This window comes from Pelmatolapia mariae, linkage group LG16_19, assembly GCF_036321145.2.
Source record: "Pelmatolapia mariae isolate MD_Pm_ZW linkage group LG16_19, Pm_UMD_F_2, whole genome shotgun sequence".
Classification (NCBI taxonomy): Eukaryota; Metazoa; Chordata; class Actinopteri; order Cichliformes; family Cichlidae; genus Pelmatolapia; species Pelmatolapia mariae.
Window position 1 is genome coordinate 30,788,475 of NC_086241.1, and position 12,190 is coordinate 30,800,664.

Here is a 12,190-nt window from a genome sequence, read left to right on the forward strand (position 1 = left end):
TGCAGCAACATCCAACTGTACCTGAAATTCAGGACACAAACTGGTGGCTGGATGGTCTCCATCAGGTTTTTCTTTTAGCTAGTTGTCCAGGTCCTGGAGCAGCAAACCAGCCACAGACCATCATGCTACTACATCATGTTAGACTGTTGGTATGATGTTATTTTTATGAAATGGTAGTTTTACACCAGATGAACTGCATTTTTTTAACTATTGTTTTTTACTTTTTATTTACTCAGGTTATGTTTGTCTAATGTTAAAATTTGGTTTTAACTTTTAAGTTTGACAAATATGCAAAAGACTAAGAAATGAGAATGGTGAAAACCTTCAGTAGAAAATAAGGAAAAGTATAATAGGTGGATTTAGTGGATCTTTATTTTAAAATCTTTTTTTTTCTTTAGTATTATGTCGTTTTTTTTCTTTCTTTGTCTTTGTAGTCACTTAATATGCATGCACTGGACAGAAATGACATTCCTGTAGACTGTCTATATAGTAAAAGCAGATACCAGAAGTTCAGATACAGGTCTGTTGACCACCAAATGTAAACAACAAGACTGAATAAAATCAAAGACAGAGCCAGATTTGTGAATGTTTAATACAATAATACAGAAAACAGCTGTACAGTATACAGTGCACACTCTCACACTTTCTCTCACACAAACTCACACTCAAAATCTCACCCACACACAGAGTCAAAGAGCACACAATAACTATAGCACACATTGCATTAACAAACACAGTGCTCACAGAATCTAAAGAGCTTTGACTTTCGGCCATTTTGGCTCCGGCCTTTGACTCATTGTAAATTGCTATAGAAACTGGTGTTTCTCTTGTCATCATGTTGATTCTATGGCACTTTTCTTTATTCACAGCCAGGAGGAGCGACAGGGGCCCAGCACAGGAACAACAAGAGCTGCCTGAACTCTGGGCTCCTGTCGATTTAAAGGTAAATCTTATTTATTTACTCATGATCACACTTCCTTGGACTCAGTGTTCATTATCATTTTCCATCAGAGTGCTCATCTCCACAATCTCTACAATGATGGAGAGTACAGTGTAATGCTATCCTATGGGTATATTGGCCCAGAATACGATAGATGGCCCATGTTTTTTTTGTTTTTTTTTTTAAAAAAAGGTCACATGTAAACATGTAAAGAAATTCACACCGATTCACTGCTGCTGCTCTGCTCTGTGCGTTCAAACTGCCAATGTGTTTTGTTTTGATTTTTACTGCTATTAGCCATGGAAAAGGTAAAGCCAGCTGAATGGCAGTCATAGCTTTTTAGCTCCCGTATGTACACATTTATCAAGTGAAACAGACTCTTCAGTCAGGGCTCAGATACAGATTTGGGATCAACCGTTTATTACGATCAATTGTAACACAGAACTGACTCTGATTTGATCCTACAGATGAGCTCTGATGTCTTTTTTGGAGATTGCAAAATACTTGGTTAGGCTCAGCAGCCAGCAAATCCCTTATTAAATCTTTGTTCATCTTTAGTTACCAAGCCTCTCGCCTTGGAGCTAATCCTTTCTATTAGCTTTCTTAAGTGCAGCTCCCCCCCCCCCCCCCCCCCCCCCCCCCCTTCACCTTCTACCTAACCAGTAAACATTTAAAAAGATACTAATTAAATAAGCAAATTCAATATCAGCCTCATGTCAAAAGTGGAAAAGAAATAATAAATTACATGCTGTTTCCATGTAGTGTATTAATAGCATATTGTTTAATGTTAAACTAGAATTTGTTGAAATGTATACTGTCAAATGTGAAAGCAAGAACATGTGATATTTTAGATTATTCGAGTGTTGAGCAGCAGCTCATGACAGCTGTCAAACCATATTCTGTGATCTGTGAGATCTGTGAACTGCAGCAGAGCAGCAACTAGGTCACCTGCAGGTAATGTTCACTACATTGTGCACGCAAACATTAGTTATGCATATAATACAAAATTTTATTTAATTTGTATTACTTTGAGGAGGCACGTTAGACACCAGCAGAAATAGTCAGGGCAGGGTTAATGAATATTATATCATAATATTTCATCAAGTTGTAATTGAGATTTGATAAGAAAATGAATTGAAAGAGTGATTCAGTTTCAATGAAATGCTCTTGAATCAAATAAGACACCACTAATGGTGTAAACAAGCTGTGAATAACATCCAGACTCTGTCCTTCTACACAATGGCTATATGGTTTTTTGCTTAGCTACATTTAACACTAGGCTAATTAAGCTCATGGTATGATTTTTATAACCAAACTGAGCTTGACAAAACATAAATAACTGAAATCTGAGAATACATTTTTATACTGTGCATTTAAAAAGCATCGTGACTGACAACACCTCCTGTCTCTGTCGCATGTTAGTAGTTAGGACAAATATTACAGTGTAACCAGGACTGCAAATATTCACTATATCCAGGTCTGTAATTGCCTCCTTTAATGTTATATTAAAAGACTGCACACAGGAGACCTCCATTTGGTATATTTTGCACTGTAAATTGGCCAATGCAAGTAGGGCCATGGATTTTTCCTTTGCAAATAAACTGAAAAATTTCGTAACTTGTACATCACTTTGTACAATGTAACATTTGTAATGTCTTCTGTACAAAGTGCTGGGATATTTTACACACCTGACAGTCTACAGCATCTCTAACAGCCATCAGCTATGCTATCAGAATGCTAATATGCTCTCAGTGATAGTGGTAATATACATGTTTTGTTTGTGTAATGCTTAAGGTTTATGGCATTTATGGTTTATCTTAGTTTCGCTCTCTAACATTTGCTAATTAGCAATAAGCACAACTTGCAGAGTTGTTTTGGGATACTGGGCATCAACCACCTGGCACACATTTTGGAAAGTTTCTCGGCCGATGCTAGTGCAAGACCAAAAGTTAGAGGTTCCAGTCTACTGAATAACTGCTAACAGTTTTGCCCCAAAAGCGTTAGTAATGGCCAGGTATGAAAATTGGCTTAGCCCCAAAAAATAGCCTAAGTCCTGCATGTCAGAAGAAAAAATTCTGTATGGTATTAATAATCTCAGCATAGTCAATTATGCCAATACGCAATTGGCCCCATTTAGCTTGCTACTTAGGCGGTACGATAAACAACTGCTGCAACATCATCCAACATGTTTTTGTTTGACATCATGGGTAGAAGTGTGAGATAAAAAGGAGTAGGAACAAAGAACAGAGCAGCAATCACTTTTCACACTCATATTATAAGTTTAAAACATCACACCTGTTGTTGTGCTCAGCTGCATTAACAAAACCTTGACAACTGCTTCTTAACAGCTCAGTTAATTATTATTCCTAATAACAGACATTCAGTCTCCCATCTCCCTGAATAGGGTTTTTCAGCCGCTCCACACTCTTTGGTTTTGACCTACCTGCCTCTGTTTTTATTTAAATGATGACATCTATTTCACAGACAGCATTCCTCTGAATCTCTAATAAAATCACAAAACATTTTCACCACTGTTAATGGGCCATGAAGCTGCTAAGAAGCTGTTATCTAATGAATCTTTTCACTCTGAATGTGATATTTTCATGGTCAGTTGTAAAAAAAAAACCCAAAAAAAAACAAAGGTCTAGTGGCCCTTTTTGAAGTCACTGAAGGACCACTTAGTCAGCTGCTGTGTTTAAACAGAGAGTATGAACTCTGCACGGCAACACCCTGTTGCCAGGGTCGTCTGCCACAGTCAAATACAGTGGTACGTTTGGCAGAGGGCAGTCAGGCGTTTTCAGGCACTTCATCATCCTCTTTCTCCTCCTCTGGGGCCTCCCCTGTAAAGGTTACCACAGCTAAAGGTGAGTTTGAGGGTTAAATGTCAGGAAGTTGTTACGTTTGTTGTCAAGTTCATACCATTCAGCATTTGGTCTGGTGACTTGTCATGAGATTCACCAGGAGGTGAGCAGTCAGAGTTCTGTGGCTGATCGGCAGTGGGTCCATCAGGAGTACGGTGGCTGGTTGAGGCATGTGATTGGAGGTCCACACTTTCTTTTTCTTCTTGCGCCTTGCTGGCCAGCTCTGTTCACAATAGGCAAACACAGGAAAATATATAAATTTTCAACTGAAAAAAAAAAATAGTTCCATCAAATCTGGGGATCTTCTTCAAGCCTGGTTCCTTGATGGTTTGAGACTCTTAGCTGTTTCTAGGACTAGTGTTGGAGAAGTTTACACTCAGTTCAGTGTTTAAATTAAACCAAAATAACTCACATTCATGTCATTGACTTTTGTCACTTTTGAGTTTTTCTTTGAATTTTCTCCTGCCTGTTGTACCATGGTTGTGGTGTCAGTGTTGGAGGTGTTATTTACCTAGCATTAGCTGGATTGCTTGGACACTTATTTTAGTTCATAGTCTTGCACTGAGTCTCCCTGCAGCCTAAAGGACACATGTTTTTTGCATTTGATATTTGGTGGATATTTACATTAATGGCAAAGCTTGTGTGTGGATACATCACCACAACAACCTGACTGGCAAATGTTTCCAATATCAGATTCTATCTCAGAAGACGAGACACTTTCCCACTATATTACATTCCCAGTATATTAGATATGATATGTGGTGCTAAGCCAAAAATCATACCTAACTCAAATGTTGACTACCCAAAGGTAAACAGGTGGCACTTGCACAAAACTTTAGAAAAAGGTGGACAAATCTCAGTTCAATTTAACCTCTCACTGTATTGCGGTCATGCCAACAAGGCAAAAATGACTTAGCAGGGGAAAAAAGCATATCGATTTTGTTGGGATATTTATCAGCAGCACCGTTATTAAATGTTTTTGTCTTACAAATTACAGCAACCTCAACACAGCTAAGTGTGTGAAACAAGCACAACAAGGCCAAAAGCACAAATATGGTAGCTTATATTAAAATAAGGGTACAATTTTCTTTGACAGAGCATCTCAAGAGCATGTTTTATCAAATTGCAGACAAACATTATTTTCTCCAAAGAGACATTTATATATTTCTCTTTGTTACACTGAAAAACATCTTGTTTTTTGAGAAATCACTTATAGATTGTTGGATGCTTTGTCTTATAATAGTCCAAAAGTGCAAAACAAAATAATAATACTCCAAATAAAACATTCTTTTTCTAAATTTGGTTGTAGAAACATTACCTTTAGGAATTTACCTCAACTAATTCTGAGTTTCTTGAATATTTGTTTGTGACTGTATGTGTACCGTGCACAGATAGTTCTTTCCATCTGTCCTTGTTGCTGGTAATGACACCAGAGAGGTGCAGCTTCAGTGCCGGCAGATCAATGGCTGTCAGGGAAAAGTCCATCTGTCCGTCATCACTGTTCCCATGACGAACACTACTGTGTCTCTGCACTGACTCCACGGTAACTGAACCGCTTCCTGTTAGACTGAAACAGAGGGAGAGGTGTAAAGAGATGAGAGGGACTGCTTTTTCCACCTTGGATGTATTAATGTATTAAGGAAAATTGCATTGATTGAATAAAACCTGGTGAATGAGCAATACTTTTTTTCTACATGGCCAAAAACTTTACATTTCTATGAGAAAAACAATGTTACTTGATTTTGTGCAGTGATGACCTGCCCTCACACACCGATCAACATATGCTGTAGTCGAGGCATTTCTTGTGGACATTTAGCTGATTTAAGGTTGGGACTGTTACTGGTTGTTGTACCAACAAGTTATATTTTACCCTCTTTGCCCACTATGTGGTCTTGAAGAACACCAATTGCTATTTGTGTCATGTATCTGTACATCGTGCTATGTACAGGTGTGCATCCATGTCCTGCATGCAACTCTCTCCCTAGTTTCCTGTCAGTTCTCTGTACTAATAAAGATTGTATAATAAAGACAAAAATGGCAAAACAAAAAAACCCCCAAATAAATCTCTTTTTTTTTAAGAAAAGAATAAGTAGTTGTACAATTGAGTGATTAGACTGGGTTTCACAGTGCAAATGGATCACCCAAAGCATACTGCAAAACCAACATAACAAAGAGTTTCTGGTCTAAGACCAGCCTATTTTCAATGATCTTTCATCCAAAATCATCAAGTATGAATAAAAATGACTTTATGCAGTGCTGTAAAAAAATGACAAGTTTGTACAACCAGCTTCTGCAGCAATAACTTACAGTACTAATTATCTGTATGACTTTATCAGTTTCTCACATTGCTGTTAATGTATTTGAGTCCACTATACTTTATAACATTGTTTTAGTTGACTGAGGTTTGTGGGCATCCGTTTATGCACAGTGCCACCACAGATTTCAATCGGGGTGAGGTCTGGACTTCCAAATACTTGTTCTGATGTGGATTAAGAGTTTCAGCTGTTATCAAGTCTGTTGCTTCTCTTTTGTTGTGGTTATTCACTGAGGAATCGTTCATGTTAAAAACCTTGTGTCTAATACACATGTTGAATAAGTCACTGAACCTACAGCAGTAATAGCAGCAGTACCTGGATCTCCTGTTTCCAGTCTCTCTGGCCTTCCTGTCCTCTTCTATTAGAGGACCAATCACCTTCTCTGTCGTGTCAATCAGTACACTGAAGGTTGGCTCCACAATGAAGTCTATGAAACCTGAATCCCAAGAGAAATGTTAGGATAATAGAAGAAGAGAGAGCAAAATATATAACAAGCGCATCATTACTAATAATAACTTAATATTGGTTCTTTTTCTTATAATAAATCACTACCAGATAGTAAACATGAGAATAAAGTTTCACCAGCTGTTTGCAAATCCAGCACAAGTTTATGAAGTCCTTTCTCATTGTGACTCTTACCTATCTGAGACTGGGCAATCATGGTAGCTTTACGGTCACAGAGAGGAGAAAACGGGAGCCCAAGTTCAACCTCTTTATCTCCCTGGAAACAATGTAGAAAGTGGGACAATATAACACTGTGTCTTCAAGTACTCAAGTTAACTTTATGGGATTTGCATTCAGTTTCTGCTTGAGCCTTACACAATAAAACACAATGGAGACATCCTCCTCATGGAAACTAGCTAAAATATCTTCATCATTACAACATGGGCAATAGAGTCTTTCAGTGTTTCAGACTGTTTCAGTGATAACACAAAAATGTATTCTTACTGATACAAGTTGACTGGAATTCGTTGGGTGGACTCAAAAAAGTTAAGTGTCGTATAACAAAACAAACAGCTATGCAGTACCCAGGTCATCACCTGTAACTGGTACAGAGCTCATACAGTTTCTAGTAATAATATCAATTATGTCGGCTATGACAACTGAAAAAGATTTTATTAATTCTAAATGGCTAATTAGGCTAACGTTACCTTTATTTGTTAATGCAGAAACAATTAGCTAATTTTTCTTTACTGGTTGATTTATTTTTAACAAGAACCAAAGAAGTTTTATTTGGTCCTTGTGGCAACATGATTTCCCAAATAGACTGAGGCAAAAGCTAATAGTAATGCAACTGGCTACTAACACAGGTAAACACAAAATGCTGTTTCTAAATGAAGGTGTTTATTATTGGGGTGGAGGGGTGGGGGGGAATCCAAAACTCCATGGCTCTTTATGAAAAAGTGATTTTCCCTCCGCCAGATTATAACAAGAATTAACTGTGGTGTATCACAAGTTTAGAGTTCAATTTCTCTAGCCACACCTGTTCTCAATCAATAAATCACTTAAGTATGACTTGGCTGACAAAGTGGAGTTGACCAAAAGGTAGACATCTGCCACAATCCAAAGAAATTCAGGAACAAATGAGAAACAAACTCATTGAAATCTCTCAGTCTGGAAAAGGTTATTAAGTAATTTCTAAAACTGTGGGACTCCACTGAACCACATAAATGGCGAAAACTTGGAACAGTGATGAACCTTCCCAGGAGTGGCCAACCGACAGCAATGACTTACAGTGGCTTGCAAAAGTATTCGGCCCCCTTGAACTTTTCCACATTTTGTCACATTACAGCCACAAACATGAATCAATTTTATTGGAATTCCACGTGAAAGACCAATACAAAGTGGTGTACACGTGAGAAGTGGAATGAAAATCATACATGATTCCAAACATTTTTTACAAATAAATAACTGCAAAGTGGGGTGTGCGTAATTATTCAGCCCCCTGAGTCAATACTTTGTAGAACCACCTTTTGCTGCAATTACAGCTGCCAGTCTTTTAGGGTATGTCTCTACCAGCTTTGCACATCTAGAGACTGAAATTCTTGCCCATTCTTCTTTGCAAAACAGCTCCAGCTCAGTCAGATTAGATGGACAGCGTTTGTGAACAGCAGTTTTCAGATCTTGCCACAGATTCTCGATTGGATTTAGACACCAGACAGGTCAGGGATAAAGTTATTGAGAAATTTAAAGCAGGCTTAGGCTACAAAAAGATTTCCCAAGCCTTGAACATCCCACGGAGCACTGTTCAAGCGATCATTCAGAAATGGAAGGAGTATGGCACAACTGTAAACCTACCAAGACAAGGCCGTCCACCTAAACTCACAGGCGAGTGCTGATCAGAAATGCAGCCAAGAGGCCCATGGTGACTCTGGACGAGCTGCAGAGATCTAAAGCTCAGGTGGGGGAATCTGTCCATAGGACAACTATTAGTTGTGCACTGCACAAAGTTGGCCTTTATGGAAGAGTGGCAAGAAGAAAGCCATTGTTAACAGAAAACCATAAGAAGTCCCGTTTGCAGTTTGCCACAAGCCATTTTGGGGACACAGCAAACATGTGGAAGAAGGTGCTCTGGTCAGATGAGACCAAAATGGAACTTTTTGGCCAAAATGCAAAACGCTATGTGTGGCGGAAAACTAACACTGTACATCACTCTGAACACACCATCCCCACTGTCAAATATGGTGGTGGCAGCATCATGCTCTGGGGGTGCTTCTCTTCAGCAGGGACAGGGAAGCTGGTCAGAGTTGATGGGAAGATGGATGGAGCCAAATACAGGGCAATCTTGGAAGAAAACCTCTTGGAGTCTGCAAAAGACTTGAGACTGGGGCAGTGGTTCACCTTCCAGCACGACACCGACCCTAAACATAAAGCCAGGGCAACAATGGAATGGTTTAAAACAAAACATATCCATGTGTTAGAATGGCCCAGTCAAAGTCCAGATCTAAATCCAATCCAGAATCTGTGGCAAGATCTGAAAACTGCTGTTCACAAACGCTGTCCATCTAATCTGACTGAGCTGGAGCTGTTTTGCAAAGAAGAATGGGCAAGGATTTCAGTCTGTAGATGTGCAAAGCTGGTAGAGACATACCCTAAAAGGCTGGCAACTGTAATTGCAGCAAAAGGTGGTTCTACAAAGTATTGACTCAGGGGGCTGAATAATTACGCACACCCCACTTTTCAGTTATTTATTTGTAAAAAAATGTTTGCAATCATGTATGATTTTCATTCCACTTCTCAAGTGTACACCACTTTGTATTGGTCTTTCACGTGGAATTCCAATAAAATTGATTCATGTTTGTGACTGTAATGTGACAAAATGTGGAAAAGTTCAAGGGGGCCGAATACTTTTGCAAGCCACTGTATCCAAGGGGTCACAAAAGAGCCCAGAACAACATCCAAAGGCTGCAGGTTTTGCTTGTCTCAGTTAAAGTCAGTGTGAACGACTCCAAGATAAGCAAGACACAGGGCAAAAATGGCCTGCATGTCACAGTTCCAAGAAGAAAAACACTGCTGACCAAAAAGAACACAAAGGCTCATCTCACATTCGCCAGAAAACATCTTGATAATCCCAAAGACTTTTAGGAAAATACTCTATGGAACCATGAATTCTGCAGTCTACCTGCTGCTGTTCGTGACCTCAAGCTGGAGCACATTTGGACTCTGCAGCAGGACAATGATCCTAAACACACCAGCAAGTCCACCTCTGAATGGCTTAAGAAAAACAAAACGAAGACTATGGAGCGGCCTACTCAAAGTCCAGACCAGAATCTGATTGAGATGCTGTGGCGTGACCTTTAAACGGTGGTTCATGCTTGAAAACCCTTTAGTGTGGATGATTTACAACAATTCTGCAAAGATGATTGGGCCAAACTTTCCCCACAGCACTGTAAAAGACTCATTGACACTTATCGCAAATGCTTGATTGCAGTTGTTGCTGTTAAGGTTGGCCCAACCAGTTAAATTAGTTTTAGGTAGCAATCACTTTTTCACACAGTGATTTTTTTTCCCCTTAACCTCAATTTAGAAACTGCATTTTGTGTTTACTTGTGTTATTGTTGTCTAATATTTACATTTGTTTGACGATCTGAAACGTTTAAGTTTAAGAAACATGCAAAAAAAAAAGAAAAAAAAAGGGAAATCTGGAAGGGGGCGAACACTTTTTCACATCACTGTATATTAGGAGTCAAGTGAAACTGGTTTACTTGTAAGTCTGGAGAAATTTATTTTGCAGTAGGCATAACAAAGAGAAGGGTATCACAATTCTGTGTTATTATATGGAGAAATCCTGTTTTAAAGAACCTTCTAAGTTGTTGCTAAGCCATGATGGGAAATGGCAGTCAAGGGTTTACTAAAACACTTTTACAGTATACAACCAATGACAGTGCCTGTGTTACACTGATTTTAGTGTTTTATTGTTTTACAGAGGATGATTCCTTGGCTTGATTTGATAGTTGATTTTAAAGTCCACGAGGATCCTCACAAATGAGAACCCTCACTGACAGGTGTTTGTACCTGTCTAAAAAATTCCTCCATCAGACTGTGGGTCCAGCGGTAGTGCAGTGGCCATGCTTTGGCTGGATGGCTGATATCTGCAGCATGAAGCATCAGAGACAAAACCTTCACTTTGTCTATACTGGAAAGAAAAAGGAAACAAAATAATTTCATTAATATCCATCATTCAAAAAGAAACTATATTACCTTGAACAAAAACTGAGCATCTACTTTTTTTGACCTGTAGAAGATCAGCTAAAATGTTTTTTGAGAATGACTTGTGAAGGAAAGAAACTGCTCGGCTACAGCATCCCATATGTTATGTGAACAGAGCTGTGCCTTTTATTTTGTATTTTGATCATATTGTGCAGACTGTACAGTTCTGCCCGCTGCTGCAGCAACAAAAGCAGAACCAGCGTGTTGACAGGCTGATGACAGCGTCTTCCCCCAAAATCCATCCAAGCGTGAGCTGAGAATCACGACAGCTGCCAGCACCCCCTCCATACACACTCAGACACGCTTACACACAGAGACACACAGATACACATGGACACACCTCCGCAGGTCCAGCAGGACTGACAAACATAGAGGAGATACTGGACTCTGGTACTATTCCTGTGATAGCTCCTACAGGAACGCACAGGGCAATCTGGTCCAGCAGCCTGCAGGAGCTTATGTTGGGCCTTTTCACCACACTCCCACAGATGATCTGGTCGTCTCTGTCAGATAGACTAGCCTTGCACAGTCTGCCGGAAAATCTTTTATGAAACTGCAGAGGAATCTAATTTTATATGTTTGAGTGGGAAAAGTCATTTTTGTGTGAAGAATGAAAAGTATTCGTAGTTCAGAGTATCAGCGGGTTTAGAAATGGTAAATATTAGATTTTTAAGATGAAATTGAAGAAGTCTATTTACATAAGAAAGACAGAAAGACATGTTTTCACTTAGAGAATTTTATTTGCCTAAAAGGTTCTTAGAAGTCTTACAAAGTTCAGGGTTAAATTAGCCAGAGGCTCGATATAAAACAATGTGGTGAACTGAGACAATAGAAAGTGAACGACAACTTCAAGAGACAACGGCCGAAACAACCATCGGTGTACAAGAAGTGGACCTACTGGAGAAAAACCTTTTCTACACCTCTATAGTGAGCCACTAAAGTGACTACCAGTGAGAGTGAAAAATATTGTTGACTGACATATCACTTGGTAGTAAATACATCAGCCGGAGCATCTGCAGGCGACCAGCTGTCAGCTTCAAAGCAATGTGCAACAAGCCTTACTTAATCTTTCTAATCTCCAGCTCAGGGCATAATTCTGGTCACAAAAGGAAATCTATGAGAAAAAGATTAGTTCTCCTATTCACTTTATCAGTCTACAGTCTCAGCTTGATAGTTTAGCAACATATTGAATACAACATGATGTTCATTTTGTAAATTATCAACTTCATCAGAGGGGAAAGGGGGATGAAGGAGAGTATGCCTTACTTCCCAGTGTGACTTCCCAGTGATTGACTGGTACTAGCTACTACACCATGTGTGCCCAGTATGCCTTGGTTACTATGCTCAGCTGGAGGTCTCAAGAC

The 12,190-nt window shown here is 39.2% G+C and overlaps 1 protein-coding gene across 2 annotated transcripts in view; it reads right to left on the reverse strand.

The window, feature by feature from the left end:
- Positions 1-1,670: 1,670 nt before the first annotated feature.
- Positions 1,671-12,190, reverse strand: part of pde1a (phosphodiesterase 1A, calmodulin-dependent) — a 50,536-nt gene continuing 40,016 nt past the window's right edge. For both annotated transcript variants that reach the window (XM_065472121.1, XM_063499405.2), the window contains 6 exons: positions 10,632-10,752; positions 6,756-6,837; positions 6,432-6,552; positions 5,184-5,368; positions 3,860-4,024; positions 1,671-3,780 (listed from right to left, as the gene is read on the reverse strand). In XM_065472121.1, coding sequence (XP_065328193.1) covers positions 3,728-3,780; positions 3,860-4,024; positions 5,184-5,368; positions 6,432-6,552; positions 6,756-6,837; positions 10,632-10,752 — 727 coding nt within the window. In that variant the 3' untranslated portion in view covers positions 1,671-3,727. The remainder of the gene's footprint in view (positions 3,781-3,859; positions 4,025-5,183; positions 5,369-6,431; positions 6,553-6,755; positions 6,838-10,631; positions 10,753-12,190) is intronic.